The 24,149-nt window shown below is 37.0% G+C and overlaps 2 protein-coding genes across 8 annotated transcripts in view; one reads left to right on the top strand and one right to left on the bottom strand.

Annotated features, from left to right (window-relative positions):
• CENPP (centromere protein P) overlaps positions 1-24,149 on the top strand; it is a 160,737-nt gene that overhangs the window by 135,546 nt on the left and 1,042 nt on the right. For 3 of the 4 annotated variants that reach the window (XM_069769704.1, XM_069769705.1, XM_009921177.2), the window contains 3 exons: positions 14,275-14,354; positions 16,808-16,899; positions 17,219-17,574. In XM_069769704.1, coding sequence (XP_069625805.1) covers positions 14,275-14,354; positions 16,808-16,899; positions 17,219-17,340 — 294 coding nt within the window. In that variant the 3' untranslated portion in view covers positions 17,341-17,574. Of the gene's footprint in view, positions 1-14,274; positions 14,355-16,807; positions 16,900-17,218; positions 17,575-24,149 lie in introns of those variants that run through there. The other variant, XM_069769706.1, reaches the window with a different exon arrangement.
• IPPK (inositol-pentakisphosphate 2-kinase) overlaps positions 17,366-24,149 on the bottom strand; it is a 35,716-nt gene continuing 28,932 nt past the window's right edge. For all 4 annotated transcript variants that reach the window (XM_069769691.1, XM_009921170.2, XM_069769693.1 and 1 more), the window contains exons 10-13: positions 23,969-24,119; positions 22,405-22,507; positions 21,842-21,921; positions 17,366-20,802 (exon numbers count right to left, since the gene is read on the bottom strand). In XM_069769691.1, the coding sequence (XP_069625792.1) occupies positions 20,577-20,802; positions 21,842-21,921; positions 22,405-22,507; positions 23,969-24,119 (560 nt within the window). In that variant the 3' untranslated portion in view covers positions 17,366-20,576. The remainder of the gene's footprint in view (positions 20,803-21,841; positions 21,922-22,404; positions 22,508-23,968; positions 24,120-24,149) is intronic.

Raw genomic sequence — 24,149 nt, 5'->3', positions numbered from 1 at the left:
CTTTGTCTCATAGAAATTAACAGGAAAGATCCTATGAATTAATAAGGATTGGATTGTTAGAGAGACAGTAATTCTGAATTAATAGGGCAACAGGATATGTTAGAAATGAGAAGTGTGGTTTTGGAGTTAAGAGCTGTAGAACTATCATTTGAATTATTTTTAAGAGTCATAAATATGTACGTAGTCTAGACGGTGCTACTTTTGCACTGGCAGGGGCAGCTACAAGTAAATGCTAATACAAGAGCTAATTCCAAAACAGAGAGGGGAAAAAATAGAAAAAGCCAAAGATGAAGAATATGCTGGAAGCCTCAAATGTTAGTTTGCAGTGTGTTTTGGAAGAGTCATCCAGAGGTCTTTCTACAGGGGAAAAAATGAATATCAAAGTAATTCAGAACTGCTTTTTAAATAACGTTATAGTGCTTGCCTTTCTTCTCAAATTTTTCCTGCCTAACAATTGGATTATCTGTGTATACCTTACACTTCCTGCTATGAGACTCAGCTTGGATTTGGAAACATAGCCTGTCTTTGAGTGTTAACAAGCTGGGGATAACTACATGTTTAAATTCTGGGAATGCAAAATCTTCCTTTTGTTTGTTGCTTTATTTTCCTTTTTCTTGAACCATTTTTACTCATATGTCTATTACTACCGAACTTTTTGATCTTGCTCTTTGCTTTCTCGTACTTGCCCCTTTTCCTGTCTTTTCCTTTTTTTTATCCTTTCTCCTTCTTTTTCTCTTTGTTATTGTTGCTTCTCTCTCTCTTTTTCTCCATGTATATACAATAAAATCAAACATTGGATTTTTGGTGCTTCTCATATGACTCTGTGTTGTTTGTCCTGTTAATATACCTCAAATAATTATAGATTCATTTATTGCGGCTTGAATTAGAATGCTGGAAAATTCTGCACTGTTGCTTATATTGAAATGGTACAATAAAATAAAATCTTTTAAAATATTGCTCTTGCTTTGTGTGGAAACTTCAAATTTTGAGTACCCAGTTAGTCTATGGCATTAACTAATAGAATTAGTGATCAATCATATGCTTATGCAATTAGCAGTTCATCTGTGTAGGCCATCAGGTCAAAGCCTGAAGGGCATGCCCCTTTCACTGAGCTGTTAATACTAGAGAAAAAAGAGCAGTACCACTGACATCAGTTGTACCTTCCTAAACTGACTTTACTAATAACCCAAATGATTGTGGAATTGCTGAGCATGCCATTTTGAATCAAAGCAATGTGTTGCTATATGCCATGCATTACTAACTTAGTGCTTTTGCAAAGCATGCTGAATTCCAACAGTCCTGAAGTCATTCCACAATCTAGATCCATGATCATTCCATCTGGAGTTGCCAGTAGCTCAGGCCAAACAGTGGCATTTTGCCATTGGTTTGTGTGGAAAACAGTTGGTAGCTGTGGGGAGAGTTTGCGGAGGAATTTGGGATGCAGGCAGACAGGGACTAGAAGGCTTGAAGCCTTCTTGTCCTTTCTCAAATCCAACAGTATAAAAGCACGTTCTGGCAAAGGCTGGTGCTCCAGTATCCACACTGCAAACGTGCATTATTCTACAGCTTTATGTTGTTGAGTTAGGACTAATCTTCTTGTTAAGATACAACTGCAAAAAGGAAAGCTTTAAACATACGCTAGGTTTATATGCATGAATGTTTGTGTTACTTTACTTCCCTAGAGCTTTAAAAACACAAGAGAATTAAACCAATTGTTTGAAAAGCTGAAGAAGAAAAAAGAGGCAGTTAAGCTGTAACATTAGCTAATTTTCTTTCAACTGGACTTCTATATGAACAAAATTTATTGTTACCAACAGTTGTTTGAAATGTTTCTGCAATACCCACCATTGAAATTCAAATAAAAAAATGCCTCAGGGTTACATTGAAAGTGAATGAATTACACTGACAGCTAGTGTTAGTATTACTATTACTTCTTTGTATTGTAGCAGTACCTAGCAATAAAACAAATATTTATATACACACATCACCGTACATTCTTGGTGACTGCAACTTTGGCATTTAAAAACCAAATAAGGTGGAGCATAAGAATGTTTTTGCCTGGCAGCTGCATGTGATTTCTCCTAGTGGATACACTAAAGAATTCTCATCACTGCCCTAAATTCTTTTGTACTTGGCAGTATACAAATATTTGACTCAAAATCATCCTTGTTCTGAGAGACTTGGTCTAAAGTATACTACAAAATTGCAGAGTGAATAGTGTTACAGTTTTTCTGTGTAATGATCCTATTTTTTTCTGTTTTGTTATTTGGGTTTTTGCTGCTTTCTTATTGAAATAATTTAGTAAATCAAAGTCTGAGGACACTTGACCACTTTTGTGAGCCTATTATTTATCAGTGGATTGACAACTTTAAACTCTTGTATGTACAATCATTATTAATTGTAAAATGTTTTTGTGTACTATAAATCTCTTCTTGCAGATGCTTGGGTCTTCTCAAGAGCATTTCCTGTGTCACTTCTGTTTATACTAAGAATGTGTTTGATAAACTGAAATGTCATGCTTTTGACAGCCAGATTTGAAGAACTATATTTGGGTATTACATGAAAGGAATTCAGTGGGTTTAAAGCTTTCAGGGTCTTTTCAGCTGGACTGGCTCCTTCTCTTGTTGATAGCAACAGGCGTGTTAGCGTTTCATGTTAATATTTATTTTCACATAAGCAGAATATTTGAGGCAACTGATAAGCGTTAATAACCAGCAAATTTTTGTTGAGACTGTCCTAAATGTAATGCTTTGTAGAACGAGTAAAAGAGGACATTTTATGCCAAAGATTTTAATGTATCTACAGCATAGGATTTTATAGAAAGCTTCACTTTTCACCTAATGCAGATGTTAAACCTTTTTCTGATGCTCAGGAATAATAATAATAATAATACAATGCTATTTGTGAAAATAAGCACTGATTTATAAGAGAATGTATTTTACATACATATCTGCATATGTTTAAGGAAAACCTGGTCCTTATTGTAGCTAGATAAATGAATATTATTGTACGACATACAGTGGGGAATTATGCTGTGGACATCGTCATTCATCCACTGATATCAAATCTGGGTGGAACTAAACAGGGAGCATATCTTTACTCTTGAGTGCAAGTCATGCAAGAAGTTTTTTGTTTGCTTTTGTGCAAACACAGGATTGCACCTTTGTTGCTGGTGTCCAGTAAAGATTACGGTACAGCTACTATTTTCTTAAGATATCAACGTGATAGTACAAGCAGATTTGATGGCTACTAATTGACCAAAACCCTCTCTGCTGTTGGGCAGTTTGCTCTAAGTGACAAGAGATTGACCTCTTAAACAGTTTATATCTCTTGGTGAGAAATGAAAACTGGTATTTTAGATGTTCCAGTTGGGTCTATGGACACACGTGTCTTTACCAGGTAAAATAAATGTTTGCCCACATAGAAGCGTATAACTCTTCAGACTCTTTCAGTTCTCTAAGCTTTATTTGAACAAGACCCCAAATACCTTTTCTGTATCTGGTCTATTAATTGGCAGTCAGTGTTAATAAGTAATAATAACTGAAGTTTATTAGATTATTTTATTCTGTCCTCTACTGTGTGCCATCCTTCTTGCTTTGAGTTTCTCTCTGCAGAGTCTATAGTACAAAAACACCTTGGAGGCAGATGAAACTTATTAAAAATAACTTCATGCCACATAACAATTGGTAATATGTATTTTGAGTATATTGTATTTATGGTAATTACTGGCTGGCCACATGAACTGACACACTGGCTAATGAAGTCAAGGGAAAAATTCTCTCATCTGAGGCAGGGACATGATCTTTATAGGGATAACATATCTCAAAGAACTCCAGTTACTGCACCAATGGGAAGCTGTTTTTCTTAACTGTAGAAATTAATGGAGTTTTATTCATTAACAGTAGTTGACTGACTCTTGTCCTTAATTGTGCACTTTTATCTTCTACCTGATCCATGCTCAAGATGAAATGACCACAAGAATAAATGATGAACATAAGCTGAATACCTTGTCTAAAAACTTTTTTAGTCATGCCTTCAAAAAAGTAAATGCCTAACGTGGACCTTATTTAGACGAACTAGATTTTCTTCGTTGTGTCCTATGGTTTTTGGGTTGTGATTTGATTTTTTTGGTTGGTTTTTTTTTTTTTTTTTTAAATTAATCATGGTGCCTGGAAAAAAACTAACACAGCTTCAGAGCCAAGTCATTAACTAAATTCAGATGCTTTTATTTATATTACGTTTAAAATCTGCTATCTGGACAAGTTTGATAATGTAAACTGTACAAAAGCAAGTTGGGTCACACTTGATTATCAACTTTGCTGTGGTATTTCAAATCCAAGTTGCTTTATGGAGTCCTGGACCCTTTTATTAAGCCAACAAAAAGGCTTAGAGAGAATCTTGCAGCATCTTCTATACAGAAAAATATTTAAAGATCTTATAAAGTAACTTGCTTCTGTTGTAATGGAAGAAAACACAAACTTAGCTTAATTTCCCTCCTAAAAGTGCCTTTCTTCTAGTCTACTTCCTTCAGATTATTGAAAAATTTGCTCATGGTTATTTCTTCCCAAATTGTTGATTCTTCATGCTGTTCTGTAATGTGGCATCTTTTTTTCCTTTCATAATTTTTTTGTGTCTCTGTACTGTCCTTGACTGCTTAGTATCTCTTTTGCTAAATTAGACATACCTGCTGTTTTCCACACTGTGCCTTATATTAAGTTTATCATCAAGGATTGTTTAATTATATATATTTAACTGCAGAGGTAGGGTAGGGGTTTCAAAATAAAATACAATGAAAACTAGTATGTCAGTAAACGTGTGGAGGAAGAACAGAACTACTGAGCTCTACTGGTTTACTGTGGGTTTCCACTGACAGAAGTGCCTAGGTGCAGTGTTAATGCTCTCCCACAAAAAAACAAATCAATTAGTAAGTCCTGGACTTGGAGCTGTGCAGACAACTATGCAGAGGATGGCTCTACAGCCATCTTAGTATTAAGACAGTGTATTTTAAAAGTTAAATAAAATAACAAGTAAACCCTAAAATTTAAATTTAGGAAAATGGGGTTATTTAAACTTAAAAAGGCAAAGAGAAAGCCAGAGCTAATTCAGAGGATATGATTCTTCAGTTTAAGTGGATAATCAATAATATCTGATACGGGAGTAAACGATGGGGAATGTGCTGTCCCTGAGTAGCAGATGGCAAGCTTGTTCTGTATATGTTCTTACACTGATTAATAAGTCTGGTAGACTTGTTTCCAGGAGGACGACAGGCTTTTGTGAGCCATGCAACATCCAGGCAGTCAGTTCCAGATGATGCATCTCACAGGATTGTACTGAAGTTGATCTGGTAGCAGCAAAAGCATTCTTGGTTTCTGGGCTCCTTTCTAGCCTCTTGCCCATGGCTCACTGTAATCTTCAGGTTTGCCAGTCTCTGTGTCCAAGAGAGCAGCATTAATAGGTGAAGATAATTTTGGAACCTAGGTGTGGTCCAGGGTGTCCAGTAGGCAAATATGAAGTCTCTGAAAGCAAAGCGAGCAAGCCTGCAAGTCTTTTCAGCTGTTCTGGAGAAGTGTATTCTAATTTCCAATAGGTCTATTTACAATAGAAACAAACACAGAATAAAGCACCTTGGTGCTGTTGCTTTTAGAAACATTGGTTTGTAAATGTGCACACATCATTAGCCAGGAGTATAATTTTTCATAAACTCGTGGAAATCTTTTGCCTCGACAGTTTTAAAGAAATAATGAAGAGAAGACTCATCTCTTCCCCAGTAAGAAAAAAAGTAAAAACATCTGCAACTCCTGTCCCCACTAAGTGTTTATTATGTACTCCTTCCTGTTCTTTCCAAGGTTTAATTTTCATTTAATTCTATTTTTCCTTACATTTTAAAAATAAACCTCTAGTATGTATTTAATTTATTCCCAGTCAGCTGTAATTAAGTTGCAGATAAACATATGGTTACCATATGACAAAGTGATATTGAAAGGAAATGCTTTGTAAGAGACTCAGTGTGTGTACTTGGGCCTGGGTAGTGCTGGTTTAGCTCTTCTGTAGACATACAGCCTTGATCCCGTTATGAAAATACAAATAGCATGGTAAATTAATAGTCACATAGCGAATAGTGACAAACTGAATCATGTACTGTAGAATCATGGTTGACTCAAGCATGAAAAGTAATGTTATGGAAATGTGAAAGAAGGAAAATAAATGGCAAATGGAAATAGAGTAGGGGCCAAAAAAAGAGAAGCTGTAATCAACTGGAGGATAAAAAGGAAAAAAGAACAAAGCAAAGAAACTTCATTGGCAATTTAATAATGCTACACGGGTTTTGGGCTGGCAGTAAGACTTCCTCCCAGCTGGTTTCAGGTACTAGCGTAAAGCATTGACTTAACCTTAAGAGGTATTTGTAAGATTGAATCTTAGCAAAGTGATCTATAATTCTTGAGTTACAGTTCTGGTCTGCTAAAAAATACAGGTCTGAAACTAGGTGCATGCAGAGCAATCTTCATTCAAGTAGCCAGCTGTATGTATACCACTGGAGGAAACCAGGCATATCCTGAGCTTGTAAGGAAATTTTGGTAAACATTTTCTGCAAAGATTTCCCCTGTCCAGGTTGGCATTCATACTGTTTTTCCTCAAGTCTGCCCCCAAAATTCTCCTTTTCGCTACTTTCCTCTACTAAAAGGGAAACACACATGTTGGTAGTATTGCTTGTGCTTTTAGTTTTAAAAGATAGGAACTGAGCAGTGTGTGAGATGTAATATGACTGCCACATAAACAAAACTACTTTTTCGTTACGCATTTCTTTTTGTAAACTTGTTCTTTGGTTCTAATCACACTTGTAGTTTTGTGTAATTTCCATAACAAGGATAACCAACAGGACTGTTTTACTTGAGTAAAATGTTTACTTAGATGGGAAGATGGAAGATGTGTTTATTCTGAGACATAATTACGAGTGGTGAAGTTTCATAAATCCTTTTTGCAAATACAGTGTTTTTATACCGTGTAATTTAGTTGAAGGGGAAAAGTGCTTTATCTTTTATTGGTTTCAGTTCCTTTAATTGCCCAAAATGAGAAACTTCATGGTGACTTTTGAGATCCTTTGTTTTAAACATCCAATGTGCCAGTCTTTGAATACTTGACGATATTATAATTCTAGCCCTTGCAAAGCATTTTAGGCAGTTTTCAGTGTAGACATAAAAAAAAAAAAAAAAAGGCATGCAAGAGCACATTTATAAAATGTTTCTCTTATAATTCTATAATTCATATTTTATTGTTTAAAAACAGGTTTTGTCAAAGTTTTTCTCCTGCAGCAGTAGATATAACAGCTTATTTTCACAGCTAAGATTTATTACAAATCCTAGTTTCTTCAAATTGATATTTATGCTTATCCAAAAATAAAAGCATGCTGCCATCTTCCTAAGCATATGCTGATGATCTGATGAAAGTTGACCTCTGATGTGCTAATAATGTTTGTAGTTCTATGCTTTAACTGAGATTTAGTTAAACGCACTGTCTGTTTCCTGAAAAGATTACCATATTTTGCTCTAATTTAAATCATTAACCTTAGGTTACAACATTGTTCTCTTTCAGGCACAGACCAAACTGTCTTTGTTTGTATTCACAAAGCCATATGAAGTGGGTGATGCAGAAGCTAATAGTACACCTTACTTGAGCATCTTGCCCTTAGAACATGTTGATTTGGACAGAGAACTTCATTTCGTGCTGAGGCTTCAGCAATACCTGTTTCCTAGCATGGATATTTGGGTTTAGTCCTAAAAAAAAAAAAAAAAAATCTGGTCAAGTAGGGCTGTATTGATGATAGGTTTCCTCATGTTTCTATGTCTGTTACTCAAGTCTGACTCTCATTACGACCAAATGGCCAACAGGAAAATATTATTTAAGCATGCACAGCCCTCCCCAAAACATCAGTGTTGTTAAACCAACAGATATTGCAATCAGCCATACTTTTTCTTTAAAGCTAAGTATAAAAGTGAATAGAATTTATACAGCATTATTAGTTTTTTAAAACATCTTTAACATTTTAAGTATGAATAGATCTCTGCATGAGGAGAGGCAATAAATGGAGATTTGCATCTTGTGGAATTACTGTAAAATTATACTAGAGTGCAGAAGGTGGAGATGTTCAAGTGGGGTTTGTGCAGTGGTAGCTACCATTTGAGAAATACAGAAATATTTTGTGTTACATTAAGTGTTTCTAATGTTTCATATGTTTTAGTATAGAGGGAACTTATAATGAGGGGTTTTTTTCTTGAACCTAGGTATTCAAATTATTTGTGGAATGCTACCTCAGCAATTAGGTATTGAATTTCTTACTCTAATTGCACAGTTCTGTGGCACTTAGAGACATGGTTTAGAGGTGGACTTGGCAGTGTTAGGTTTACGGTTGGACTCAATGATCTTAAGGGTCTTTTCCAACCTAAATGATTCTATGATTTTATGAAGATCTGTCACAAACTTATACAATGGACAGAGACAGATCAAGCAAGGAGTGGGGACACTAGCATGCTATTATGAGATACTTCCATAACTGGGTTGCTGATTAAATTCCTTGCTCTAGAAACTAAAATAAAAAAATACTGACTTTTAGTGAGATCTCAGTTCTGCATTGCTCTGAGTTAGGGAATAGCCACAGCATAGCTCCAAATATCAGTAGATAATAATGGTGTAACTCTGGATAAATCACTTTCTAAATGTTCTTCTATTGCTGTAGTGGAATTAATTTAAAGAAAAAAAAAACCAAAAACTTACAAAAATAGTTTAAAACTGTGGATATGTTGTCATGTATGTACATACGCACAGTAAATGGCTGTACAAGGGAAAACCAGCGGATTGAGGATTCACTGCATCTTCTAATTCTTGTCCCATTGGCTCATTACATACCTTAAAGCAAAAGTCCATGTGTAAAAGTTGAAGTATAATGTAATCAATACTTTATGTACCAAATACAGATTTTAGATAATACAGAATTTGTTTCCACAGAAAGATACCAAAGAGGATATGAAATGACATATAAAGAATACTTTCATTTTCAACCAAAAAATATGTGCATGAAATGAAGTGTTTTTTTCCTTCAAAATATGAATGTTTAAGCCTTACAAATACCCCAGGAGCTCCAAAAGACCTTTGTTTCCAGTATTAAGCTGCTGAAGAAACAAAGATTTAAGCATGTCAGCTTGTAAGATTTTACGAGTCTGTATTTTACCTGTGCAACTGATGCTTCTGAAAAATAAGCGTAAATTCAGTCACTTTACACTTGCTTCAGTTTTACATATACAAGAACAAATCTTGACAGACAAAGCTAGTGAATTTAACAATAACTTAATAATTTATGTTGGTGTTGGGTAGTTATTTAATGGGCGGCTGTTTGTTTAGTTGGCCAGATTTAAAGCAGTGGAGTGTGCTCGGTTTGCCGACAGTTGACATTGTCTTTATAATGCTGGAATCATTTAAGTAAGTGTAGCAGTCATAACAATGGGTTTCTTTGTAAAAACACCTAAAAATTTGTATTCCTCCTATTTATCTAATAGGATAGCTTTCTGTTTGGTGGATACTAAACAAATCCCTAAGGAGACATACTGTAGATTTGCTGATTATGCTCATACATTTAAATTGTAATTACCATGTTTTTTCTTTATATACGTTTTAAAAGCTCCTTTAAATGAAACTTGAGGTGAAATGTAATCTAACATGTAACATGTTAAAACCAAAAGGTCTTTCTGTAGGAATTTTCCCCTTGTCTTTCTGACTCAGTAATTCCAGTTCATCAGACCAGAAGTGTTTTACTGAATGTTGTGATACGGCACTATCCATAGTCAAATTTCAGACCTTTCAGGCTTTGAGCATAATATTTAATGACACTGGTAGTGTTTACAGTATTCTATTAAAAATATGCAAACACTGCCATTGTACAGCAAAAACTTCTGCGTAAAGAACATCAACTTCAGCATGCAACAAAGTTGCGGCATCTGCAGGCAATGGGTTCCCCTTCTCCCTGCATATTCTAAAGGTTTCAGACTTTTCCAGTTGATATGCAGTTCAAAAGAAGTCTCAAGAAAATGGAACTTTGAGACAAAATCCTTCTCAAAACCATGGCTATCTTGTATATCTTCCTCTGCCTACATTACAGGTTTTTCTTTCATCCTTGTATTCAGATTTTGAGTGTAGATCAATTTATACAGTGCTGCTCTTACCCGATCAAGTAGTGGAGAGGAAGGAAAGAACAAAAAATGGGATGCATTTCTTTTTAGATACAGTATTACTCATTTCTCAACCACATTGTATTGGTAGACTGTTTTGTCTTATCTGTTGAAGTCTGAGGTGCATGTTGGTACCAGAAAAGTTAAATTTCTGGAGAAATTTTTCATTGACTTAGGGCTTGCCACTGTGCTTTAAAAATACAGGAAAGTATAAAATATTTTAGTTAATTGAAATGCATTAACAAATGTATTGTTCAGTAGCTAAAAATGAAACTCATCAAAGCAACTTAAATTACATTTCTAGAAAGATAATTGATTGAAAATGTATGCACAACATTCAGTTTATGACAGATTAACATAGTTTGTGACATGAGGATAAGAGTTCTTGGTGAACTTAGCACCAAATATTTTAGCAATGTGCATTCCTGAAGTTACATTGATGTTGTTGTTTAAGGCCTTGATGCCACCACCATGTGTGTGACTGCAGTGGGTGATACTATGGCTGTAGCTGAGCAAAACATACGTATAAATCACCCCCAATCAGAGCCTAAACATAGCATCTTTGGTACGTTTAGAAGTAGCTTACACCTGTGGAGGGACTCATAGCAGCATGACTTGCTTAGCACTCTTTTATATACGGTCCTTCTTGCATAATGTCAAGTTCAAAATTAGTAATGAGTGATTGTGAACTATTTATTGTTCCATCTAAGAGCAGAGTAGCGTATTTTCTTCATAAGTGGGTTTAGAAGCAAATTTTTCTGCTTTTAGTATAGCTTCTGCCTTGCCAGTTTTGCTCTGCATTCTTAGTTATGGCTTTTAAGCTGAATAACTTAAAACATCTTCCTTAGAAGAGGTTTAGTATGCAGAAAATTGCAATGCAATTTTCAACAGCTGAAGAATAATAGATTTTGTTTAAAAATAGATTCTCCAAGTGTGTTCACTAGGATGGCTCTGTGTGTGTGTGTGTGTGTGTGTGTGTATGTGTAAACTCTGTCATGGGAGAAAGGGAAGACTGTGTATTCCATCATGATGGTCATCCCTTTGTGATTTGAGACTATTTCTGTTTCAGACAAAAGTTCCCATAAGATTCCCTGCTTGGACTCCTGAAGGAGCTGGAAAAACAATTTCCGTCCAGAAGTAATAATAGCATGGGCTCTTGGTTTTGATCATAAACTGACATTTAAAAGTCATCTGAGGAAAGATATTTCTTTATTAAAGTCAGGTTTTGCTTAATGCAGTTGTAGCTGATCTTTCCCATCTGGTGTTGCGCTACTTGATGTGCTATCTTTCAGTTGCCCAGTGTCCACTTTACAAAATCCCATAGGAGTTACAGACTCCCCCAGGAGACCTTTCAGTGCATTGGGTCATTCTGTTACCCTGCTCATTCCTCAGCTTTTCTTTTCCCTGGGGAAAACATAGAAAAGTTGCATGGCAGAGAATATGAGGTGATAATCTTGTACCCACAAAGTATCTGGAATTGTAGTTCTGTCAGGACTATTGCAGCTTGTGCATACTGTGTGCCTGGTTTTTTGTTTACGTGCCAGACCCCACATTTTACCTGTGGGATACAGACATTACATTTGATATGTGGAACCTGAAAGGTAGATTGTGTGACTGCATTTCCTGGGTTTTACTCCCTAAATTGTTAGTGTTTAGCATTGCTTGCTTAATCCTGGGTGCGGTAGTTTTACTTCCTGCTTCTGCTGCACCATCGCTCCAAGAAGTCCCCCTTCGGTGAGATGGGCAGACACCTCCTACCTGGCTCTGGGCGAGGTACTGCTTCATGCTACTGTCATGACTTCAATTTTAGCATGTAATATGCCTGAAGAGAGATGTAGGTATTTGCGTTTTGGCTTTTTGTGTGTTTTGTGGATTGCTAAGATGTGATCTTTCTTGCTAAGAAGCTGGATTTTATCCCAAATCCTGTGAATTTCACACAAGATCAGATTCTCACAGCATTCAGATGGATTGCCAAACCCCTGGCATTTAGGGCCCAGAATAACTGCTTCCTGTGTGCAGAACTCACCAATGCACTCCCTCCCAGGTACAAGGAAGCTTTTAGACAACTGAAAATTACACGCTTTGAGATTTCCTTGAGATACCTCTGGTTTCTGTACAACATAAAATACCACCCACTAAAATACCATGGGGGTAAACGCATTGTGATTATGGCAGCTACACAGGAACTCCCAAACAAGTCATGGGTGCATTTTACAGCGGTTTGAAAATTGGAACTCTTATCTAGTTCCTCTGATCTCTTTTCTCTTGTGATTCCCAAAGGCCTCAGGATGGGTGGATGAAGATAAAACATGACTCAGTGTTTAGCTATGGTATACTTGGGATCTCTTGTAAACGAGGAACTCAACTCTTGAGTTCATCAGATACAAGTTAATCCTAAATTTCTAGGATTTGCAACCTGGAGCAAGAGATGGCTAGATTTTCCAAGTCCTGTGATATCAGACCAATGAAGGCACATAATGAATATCAAAGATATGGGTTATTGAGAAGGAAAGCCAAAAAAACTTGGTTTATGTTGTCATCAGACAAGCATAATTCCACAGGGAGTAAAGCTGAAAAAAGATCACTGTTCTGCTAGGCGAGTGACCTTAGAGCAGCCACGTTTTCATGGTGTAACTCCTGTGCACTTTGTGGCCCCTTATGTATCTTTGTTCCCAGGATAGATCGTGGCCTTTATCCCCATGGTAAATACAGTACTAGATACTTTGTAGAAATTAAAACTGGCAAATTCCATGTGTTTTATGTCACTTGGCGTTCTGCACAAACCCCCTTCAGTTTGTCATAAATTCCTAAACCAGAGCAAGGTCACATCTGGTAGCAATTTCAGTCTGCCAGATGAGGCGTAATCCTATAAAACCGAACTCATATTCTCCAGTGCTTTTCAAAGACGAGCTCTCCTGCTCCTTTTCTGTAAGACATACCACTTGCCCTGTGAGCGCGGTAGAATGATTTAGGCTGACAGATTTTTCACACTTTATAAACTGCAAGTCTTGGAACACAGCTTTGTATCCAGTACATAAGACAGTACAAGCAAGTAACAGTGTTGAAGTCTTCACGATAACAGGCTGTGTCTAAGTTCTGTTTTCTTTTGCAATAGCATGTCCCTGCAGGATGCTGTAATTTGTGTTCTTTCTCACTATTTTGATGTATATGCATCTCCTCCCACTGAGTAACCTGTCACCTTACATACTGCATACCGTATTTAATGAATTTTAAATTTAAATTTAAAGAATCCATACATAGCTACTATTCTGCATTTCTTTTATGTGCTTTTAAAGTAGTTACAGCAAAAGTTATGTGTCTTAGGTAACTCAAGATACACACATTGAAGACTAAAATATTAGATGCACTAACAAAGTAATGGAATGATGATCAATCTTTGCACACTGTAGTAACTGAGAATAGCTCTAATTCCCAGTAACATGGAATTTTAATAGTAGTCAGTAGTTTTATGTTTTATCATTTTCCATTGTGCCATTATATTTTGTTAATAGTGGTTATTTTGGTATCTCATTGCCTTTATTATTTTATGTCTTCAAAGTACTGTATGGAACTCGGTGATCCAGTTTCTCAAAAGGAGTAACAAACCAGAGCATACTAGTAAGAGGTTTGGTGGGGTTTCTTTGTGAAACTGAGATGTATTATAAGGTGTTATTAAATCAAGTTAACAGAACTTAGTTAAAAAAATATTCTTTCAAGGTTTCCTATGTCTTGCATAAGGACTTCTAAGGCCTGTTTGTACAGGTGCACAATACTGTTTTGTTTGTGTTCTTTTTTTCTCCGAGGTAACCAAATTTAAGTATCTCTTGATACCACATGAATGATACTAAAACCACCAAACCATCAAAACTTTAAAAGCATGTCAGAATTTTAAACAATTAGTATCGTTACTCTTAACTATTAAACTATTAAAAATGCAAGCTAAAAGTGGCAGCATATTAAAATCCACTGCAATTGGAAAGCACTAGCTAGAAACCACCTTGTCTACTCTGATTTTTCTGACCTAATTTATACCCTTTTATAACCTGTTTATTCACAGGGCAAATATCCTGACATTGTAACCCTTCCGGAAGGACTGCTGGGGGATTATATAGTTCTAAGGAACCCTAAACATTCTGGGTAAGCCAATAAATGCATTTCTTGATTTATGCAGATATAAAGGATTGTGAAATGTGTATTGACAATCTATATACATAATCAATCTGCTTGAACATTAAGTCACTCTTTGCTTTATAATGCCTCTAAACACAGGGATTAGACAATGTGTGTTACATTTTAGGGCTATAGCCCCACATTAAAAACACAGAGAAAAAATTACCACCACCACCACCCACCAAATATATATACACAGGTCATGTGCATGTGGCCTTGTTAGATAAGTCAATCAATTGTATTGCTACTGTGTGTACCCACTCTTTTAAAAAGCTAAGTGGAAAAAAATAAAGGGCTCTCGCAGGCTTTTAATTTGCATTTTAAGAAAAAAAATATTACTGTCTTGGTTTTGGAAGCTTATGCCACAATGAAGAGTCTAAATTCAAAGTTTAGGAATATGGGATGCATCCTCCTCCTCACGCATCAGAAAACATCAGGTTTGGCTGGATTTGTTCTATCTTGTTTTTCTTTCTGCATTACATGACCAGAGCAATGGGCAGAAGAGATGCTGAGGCCAACATCCCTCCTATTGTGACAGGGTGGGCCACTGGCAACCATCCTCTGTGAGATAAGGCAGGATTTTCCCCCCCCGGGCCTGAATGAAGGAGCTTATCCGTTCTTGCAGGCAAAGGCCAGGGTGGCAGCCTGTCAATTACAGCTCATACTTTCTTCTGTGGTCAGAGGTACAATGAGCACACAGCACAGTTCTTTGGTCATCTTTCCATTGAAGAATGGAGAGAAAATCACAGTTAGCACGTTACTGAAAGCAACTGCAGCTATATTTTCCCATTGTTTTAGAAGGACATCAGTTAGATGGAGGGGATCATTTCACTGCCATTTATGATTATTACTCTACCACACATGCTGGATTTGTTTGGGCTCCCTGCTAGCATGTTCTGGCAGGTTTGGGTTTTTAAATTGAGTAAAAGAAAAAAAATCCTTGAAGTTTCATGTAAGACAATATAATTGTCACTGTCAAGAATTCTGTAAGGGCCAAGAAAAGTAACTATTTTGTGAAGGGACCAGACCATTCCCTTCTCCTATTACATCTTTGCTATAATATGCATTAATTTATATGGAAAAAACTGGAAATAAAGTATAGCTCCCTCTGTCACATTTGTTTGTGGAACCAGCAAATAAACCATAATAGATAGTGCTGTCTCAGCACTGTAGTGCCCAAGCTGCTCTTTAAAACTGAATGCTTTAACTCTGAGATACATTCATTCAAAATGAATTGTTGTTGGACCATCACAGTTAGTTACAAAATAAGCTGTTTTATTTTACAGTTTCTCTTCATGTTGACAGGTGTCAAATTCCATTACACACTCCCTCTCACCCACAATCACAAAATACAAGAATTTAAAAATCATTTCAGTGGGTTGGTAGAAAATACACTTGCATATTAATTTGTTTGCAAAATCCCAGAACAAGCTGTGCAGAAATTCTCAAAGGATTTTTAACAATGAAGTGGCAAAAGGCTGACAAATTGTATTTAAAGGAAACTTTTACAGTCATGATTGGTCAATAGCACTGAGAAATGACTTGTTATTGTGCAGATCAGCTTTGGATTAGGAAAGCCTTCCTTGCCATCAGGAATACTCCTAAAAGCAGGGACTGGAGGGGAATACAAAATGCAGCAAAAGCAGATGGGATGTTACAAAGCAGCAGAACTACTATGACTGTAGTTCTAGAGTAATTCCTGTGTGTACTTGACTAGACAAACTCTTCCCCTGCAGAAGCCAACTGCCTAATTGTTCATTTAGTGTGGTGTAGTGATCTTGTCCCACTGCAAAAGCTGAAAATTATTATTAGCCTTGCAAAACCATCAAAAATACTCTTGAATGAGTAGTGATGGTTATTTTTTTTTTTTTAAATTAAAAGCAACCAAATGCAGGAATCTAGGCCTTGGATATATTTATCCCGGTGTGTTATTCTAAAAATGCCATGTCTAACAATGTCAGGGTGGGCTTTATTCCAAACCTATTGGAACACCACTATTCTCATCTGTGTATCTAAGCACAATACCTGGCCACAGATATTATGCAAGGGGTGGGGCAGGGAGATGCACTCTCTCATTTTTCTTTCCTCTCTTACTTTTTACCACTGCACTAGGGACACTTACTGTTCATGAGAGACATAGATAAGAACCAGGGGAAAAAGCCCTTGAGGTTGAAAATTTGAATGTACCTGGAACCTTTCCTTGGCAATAGATTACTGGTTTTCCTTGGTTCAAAGAGAAGTAGTTCTGGTTCCCAAACACAGAGCTGGGCAAGTTGCATTACCTGAGGTGAATTTTGTTAAAGAGCATAATGAGCACGAACCTCCCAATACTGTACTTTCTGCTTTGAAGAAACCTTTAAAGATCTTTAAGACAGTTGCCTAGTTAACACCTAACTAACTTTTCTGTGCACATGATACAGGTTTGAATTAATGATTGTCTGGAAGATACATATAGATGAAGAAGGGAGAACTACGCCTGTTCTGGACCTTCTGACTAAAGTACCAGAGCAAGGTAACGTCATTCACTCCAGAGACCGTTTCTGAGTTTTTGAGTAGAACACCTGTCCCCTTCTTTGCCCAACATACATCTCTCTCTTTAGACAAAAAGGAAATACATCTTTGCAGAGCCCAACCAGGCAAACAAAGCCCAGTTTAGCAAGCAGCTAAGCTTTACCTCTTGTATAATTTAAAAGGGCTTACAAAAACAAGTATGTCTTCATCTTCCAGACAGCAGGTAACCTGTTTTATCCAAAAATACAATGCTGACAGCTACTTTCAGTTAATAGTGCAACTATTTGAAAATAATGTTCATTGTTACATTTTTCTTGCAGTCTTGGAGCAGAAGATGGCAACTATTGAAAATGCACCCACCTGCTTCCGAAGCATGCTGCTTCTGTTTGGGATTGAGACAGCTCTCGAGAATCTGATCAAAGTGGTTGGCTTGGAAAAATGAATAGCAGCATGACTTACAACAGGTAGCAATTTCAAAAGTAGTTTTAATTAAGATATTGTGTTACACAGTCTATAATTTTATTGAATATAAACATTAAGTTATTTTCCATTTAGAAACCATACTCATAAAACATGCTATCTGTACAATTATGGCACGTTATATATAAATTGTCATGACATGAAAATAAATACAGCCATTTAAATACAAAAATGCCAAATAAAATAGTTACATGTACAGAGTGATTCCATTATAAATTTATCTTTCTGAATCATTAATGTACCAGAGTGGTTTATCTTCTTAACATTTTCTAGATACCTGGAAAGTGTTAAAAGATCATGCACTGTCAAAATCAAGTCCATAAAAATCCATTTCATTTCACAGCTCTTTAAAAGTACAGTGATTTTAAAATGACAAGAGAACAGTAAGAGACTCCTAGAACAGAGAGTTAAATAGCTTTCTCATTAAATTAGGGTGGAAGTAGACAATTTGAAGATTTCAAAGACATACTATGCTTTAAAAAAAAGGAGGGAGGGGTAACTGTATTAAGTAACTTTTTTCCACGATGTAAGTAAGTGTTGAGACAGCATTAAACTAAACAAGAAAGGACCATTACACTTCTGTAAAGAGAGATGGACGAGTTAACTACTGCTCACTGCAGTGCTTTGTTTTGATTTCCTAATTCTAGGAGGAAATTCTAGTAGGTAACACGTTACAAAAGCATCACATTTCATGTATTCATCCCTGAAGAAACAAAACAGATTAGACAGATGCCTTGTAATCTTCCTTCCCTTCCATCAGATGTACCATTAACTTACTTGTGAGCTCTCAGCATTTTTCCAGAGAGCTCCTGCTCTGCACTAGTTAGCAGAACCAAACCACCTTATCCAAACCAAACTGATGTGATTGTAAGCCATGTCCTTCTCAGGTAGAGAGCAACAGTTGTTGGTCCTGGAACAAAGGGGCCAAAACCACCAACTAACTGTGGCCCCTCGAGTAATATTAGGAGACTTCTTTTTCAAGTCCACAGCTGCTCTAACCATATAAGCAGTACAGCTGCCCGCTCCATTTCTAAGTTATGACAGAAATATTTTATAGCAATGGTGAAATAGGTGGAGAAATCAAGAACTAAGGCAACCATAAGTTTATAATACCATAATTTTAAGAATCCACTATTTGATCACTGAAATAGTCTCCTACGGTTCTGGTAGGTCAGGAAAAACTGACAGGCTGGATTGGTTTTGGTCATAATCTACAGCTGAGCAATGCCAGAGATTAAGTTTTGATGAACAGCAACTCTATAATAAATACCTTGTTAGATGTAAGGCAGACTGATTTCAAGTTTGGAATCCAGTAGACAAGCTATTTTATCCACTGACATGTTACTGGTTTAGCTAGTTTTGTGTAACCTTTCGTTTAGTTCATCTTTATCTCCTTCTTGCATGAAAATGAAACTGTTCAATCAGCACATACATTTCTATTTACACACATACGAAATGTGTGTAAAGTTACAGCCTAAAACCCTGCAACTTTCCAGCCATGGATAGTCCTTCCTTCCTCCCCTTGTCTAACAGCTGGAGGATTTCTGGATTTAACAATAGCTCTCTTTCCCCCCAGATTTTCTTTGGAAAGAAGGGGTTATTACCACTGCCCACTACCAGCTGATGGCACTGCTGAAGTATCACATTTCAGTGAGAGCAGCCCACACCCCTATCCCAGAAAGGCACACTGTCACCTGGAAGTGGAATACAAGAGCCTGCTAACATGGGTCACAGCTCACAGCAGAGCTCTGTTGCTGTGCGAGTGGTGTTACTCTCCATTTCCTATTTCTTCCTTGAGTTGTGCCAATATACAGGGGTTTCTGCTTTTGCTTTTTGAATTTCAGGTAAAATGGAACAATTCAAACATTACACCAAGATCCCAATATAAATATATTTTTTAAAATGTTAACCTACACTATTCTGAAAAACATTACCAGTAAACACACACTGTATCCAGGTAACAGCAGTTCACTGTAGCTTGACTAGCATCTCTCTGCGCATTTCAGGGTGTGTAATCCCCCAAGTGTATGGGAAAAGCGGCTGTAGATTTTATCATACTACCCTCAGTTTTGAATATATCCTCAGTCTCCAACTCAGGATTTTCCTTGAGGATGGCTTTTACTGCAACATCTCACAAGACTTCACCTGCCCATACCAATGTTTACAAAGTAAAACCATCATTAAATTGCTCAAGAGCGACACAAGCTTAGCTCCAGTACTCATCATGAGAAAGTGAGCCCCTGCAGCTTCAGCACAGAAAATCAGATACTGTCACCTTTCTTCTGTGTCACTTAAAAAGAACGAGCCTGAAAGCAGCTGCTCACGCGTGTGCGGTATCAGTGAAATAATGCCAACATTTGACACAATCCAAAAGACCTGAAATAATCTGTAAAACTCAGAATATATTATTCTTATAGCTCGGTTTAAGTTAGGTAAGAGTGAGCTGTGGTTTCACCTTCAATAGCAGCATATAATGTATAGAAAATAAAAGACCAGTATGTCAGATGAGTTAAGCCCAGCTATCACATAAAACTCAAAGACGCTTACCTTTAACTCTCTTCACTTAGTTTCAGAAGCTTTAGGTAGATACAAGGTGATCACAAACCTTCTGGAGGCAGTGTGGTGTTCTTAATCTCATGCATTAGTACTGAAAAGTGTTCTGCAGTAACATGGTAGTTCCATAGATCAGTAACACTTGAGTAGCCACTTCAGTTGTATTTTCAGTGGACTTACTTACTTAATGCTAAAGTTTTAGATTGGGTTTTGTCAGAGCATTCCCTCTTCCTAGTAGGCATGAGTGAGACTCAAAGCACTAGCTCCAAGGCATTTCTCTTGTTAGTAATTAGGTTTTCTATGTTAGTGCAATACTTCAGGAAACCTTTAGTTCTGTGCTCTTTCCATTCTAAGGAAGTAGACTTTTAGTATTAATTTGATCTGTCCTCTAGTTCCAAGGTATGGCACATTATCTGTTCTGTCCTATTAAATACATTCATTAAGGTTATATAGCAAATGCGTGGTTTAGTGCTATTCCATGTCTTTGAAAAGGCATACCAATTAGAAATCATTTCTTAAAGCAAAAACATTCACAGCTGAAAAATGCACTGAACACAATAGAAAAGAAAAAAAATCACCATAATTGTATTCCATTAATCTTTCACTTTCTAATGTGTTTGAATAAAAATAACCTTAAGGAAACAGTTACACTTTATGGAGAACTAATGTGCAGTCTTCATTCTCCTTGAAGATATTGGACATAACTGGGTCATCTTTGGCCTGTACATTCTTCAAATAATAGTTTACTATCTTGCCATCAAGTTTGTACTGGTGAGGAATGCTTTCATATGGTTTTAAATCAAGGTCCAGGACAGAAACAGAAAAGGTGAATCTTGATTTGGATGTTAGTACCACAGGTCTTTGCTCAGAGCTGGAAAAGAAAACCATATTGCACATCTGAGTCACTGAAACTAACATTTTTCATTTGCGTATCCCGAGTCCCCTTGCAAAAGTGACTCTAATGTTTATCTTGGAATTTTCATGGGAGCCTAAGAAAATAAACTTCAGCTAACGTAGCTCTTAGGAAACTATAGCTTCACTAGTCTTAAAGTGAACTTGCTGGCACATCTTCCTGTTGTTTCCCTTTCAGCTTCCACATGGCTTAAGTCAAAATATTACTCTCAATTACTGTCTCTTTGTGTTTAGTAAGTCTAGTCTGTTTCTAGGTGGTATGCACACAAAGCCACAGCCTTATTTAGCTACCAGAAGCAGAAAGAATCACTGCGACTCCTACTTAAGTTCAAGGTAATACAAATTTAGTCAGAACTAGTGTCCAAGCATACTGAAGGATGGAGGGCTTAATATTAAGTCAGCCATTGCACAAGTCATCTCCATCATCAACATTTTATTCAGAACTGCAGGGCAAACACAGGAAACAACATTCTCTAAAATAACAAGGCTTTGGTAAAGCAAACCCCCCTACATAAGAGCAGACTATTATTGCTGACACAAGTCAAAATAGGTAATATTGTGGCAAAGCCTCCTGCCCTACAGTGAAAGATGTCACCTCTTGATTATTGCCTTGGTTTTATTCTAATTAGGCAGTTAAAGGCAACTCATCTTGAAAAATCTCTCATATGAGGACACCAAGGCAGAGTAATTGTACCTAGTTAAAACCACGTACATCTACTATGAACAGTCATCAATTCAAATTTCAAGAAGGGCGTAAATATAAAAATCTTCACCCTTTTTACCAACTTAAAGCTCTTCAGAAACAGACATTTGTCCTAAACGTCTTAAGTGAGAACTCTAACTTACTAATATGCTCACAGCCAAGTATTCGGACACACCCCCACCCCCCTCTCCAAAAAGCCCGCCACATTTTTTTAAAGTTACTTGAATTGACTGAACCATGGAAACACATCTTCAATTTCTAACCAAGGAGTCATTCAAAAGCAGGTCTCTCTTACCATTCATCTTGTAGACAGGGTGAAAGGGCAATCATGATGGAGCAATCTTTAGCAGTCATTGCTATTCTGTACTGCTGCACCTATACAACATAAAAATAACATAAATTTTCTCTTGTATTTGTGTTTGCCTTTTATAAAGAACAGTATTCTTTAGTAAAGGCATTAGTATAGTCAGTATATTAGTACTTTAAGAGCTGGAAATTATCTCTATAACAGTTAGTTAGTTAGCAGGACCAAGTGGTTTTACAGCATCCTGTGTAAGAATCATGTTTATTTCCTACAGCTACTTTTCTTGAAGGCCAAAACAGCACCAGTTCATGCAAATAATAAATGCTTCCTCAGTCTAGAAAGAAATAACCAGCTTTATTCTTCTCTCAAGAACTGGTGCTAAACTTGTTTGGTTTTAACTGCTTCTGCCATAAAGGTACACTCTATCACAATTAAGAACTTTAACCATACCAACCTCTCAGCCAGCGGTGATGCTAACACACTATCCAGTGAGACAGGTGTTTATTAAAATTGACAGACTAAATAAGCTCCAGCAACATGCACAGGAAAAGTACCTTTGTTAACGCAAATGCTACTGTCCCATCATCTTCAGTTGAAAGATCTAGCAGCTTCTCATAAAATGCTTCATTGTAAGGTCCATCTATCTGTAACGTACTTCTAAATAAATTTTAAAAGAAGATTTACTGACAGCCAAGATGATTTACTGTTTTTCAGTGAGATCCTTCTTCAGCAGCCCAGATACTCAGATTAGAAGAAACCAACAATAACACCGATAAACACGGCAACAGGTTAATACTTAGAGATCTATCTAACACCACAACCAGTCCCCATTATTCTCGTATCACTCAAGATTTGCTACTGCTTAGGATTTGGGTTGGGTTTTTTAAAAGACAAATCATTCTTAATCCACTGCCACCTGCATATCACCACAAGAACAGTATTTTTTTGAAAAATGGGTAAGTTTCAAAATTTTTGACAGCTTGCAGGAGCTCCCAGAAGCCTGGCTGAAAACATTGGGGGTACACACTTATCTGACAAGGCCCTGCTCTGCCCCCAGCTTCATGATGTGTGCCAGCAAAGGGAGGGATTATTTGGCCACCTTCCTTCCCATGTTAAATACCTGAAAAGCTGAATGCGTAAAAGTGGGGTTTACAGCATGCAAACACCCCACAGATGAAAGAATACACTTTCTAATTATTTGTTGAATATATAAATATACAAGTAAGCCACACTGCAAGATTTAAGCAGAACTTAAGGCCAAACCGTTGCCCATAAAATAACCCTTCAACTCCAAGAGGAGTCCAAAGAGCTGAAGGAGCACAGGCAGCAACGTCTTGCAAGTGAAGCCAGAGTGCCCTCGTGTGAGCAACGGCAGAATTACAGGGGCAAGTTACAGCCCGACAATGCAGCAGCAGCATCCAAATCAAGGCTTTTTATAGCAATTTATTGTTACAACTAAGAAGCTTTAGTTGAGAACAAATGTAACTGCTTGCAATGCCCAGTATTTCTTCATGGGCAAGAAACACCATAAGCTGAAGATTCTTGTGCCTCAAGTATGATTTGATCACTTGTGATGTGGGTTACAACCCAGCCTTTGGAGCCATTATCACGCAACGAGGGCAGGCTGGGCAATAGCAGATTCACACCTTCTGTAAGATCTTGCAGGCACAGGCTGGATTGCTGCTGAATATCAAATTTGGGGTTTTAAAGGGCAGGTTTAGGTAGGCCAATACAGACTTGAGTTACTGCAGCCATAGCCCTAGGTCTGCAGGTACTGAACGCAGGAGAAACCAACCATCTGTTTTACTGTACCTTTCCTCAAATATACAACCTCCACTACTAAGGAACAAGGCATTTTTCTCTCTTATCCTGTTGTGAACTCCTCATAATCATTACTTAAAAATTCAGGTCAAAGTGACTGGCAACAAAACTTTTAACAATAAAACTCATCTTTTATGTTATCTGGCATTTCAAATTAGAAATTCAGAATATGCAGTATCATAACGGAAGGGTGTACACAATACAACAAGGGAGAACAAATGGTCGTGTCTGCATAGAGCCAGTCTTGTCCGTGTACCTACTTAATGAGAACTGGAAAGAAAAGCCATCAAGTCTTACCTCTCTTCAGGAAACTCCTCTAAGTACTGCTCAACTCTACTGTACAAAGGATAGAGTCCTTCAATATCCAGCGTGTCAAGCATCTGAGCCTGAAGGGTTTTATAAAGGAGACAACCCCTCGGTAAACCAGAGCTTTCCAATTTATGTTTACCTAGAAGAAAATGTATTTTCAAATAAGGCA

The sequence above is a fragment of the Haliaeetus albicilla genome, chromosome 24, assembly GCF_947461875.1.
Source record: "Haliaeetus albicilla chromosome 24, bHalAlb1.1, whole genome shotgun sequence".
In the NCBI taxonomy this organism is placed as follows: domain Eukaryota; kingdom Metazoa; phylum Chordata; class Aves; order Accipitriformes; family Accipitridae; genus Haliaeetus; species Haliaeetus albicilla.
This window is presented reverse-complemented; position numbering and strand designations above follow the sequence as displayed.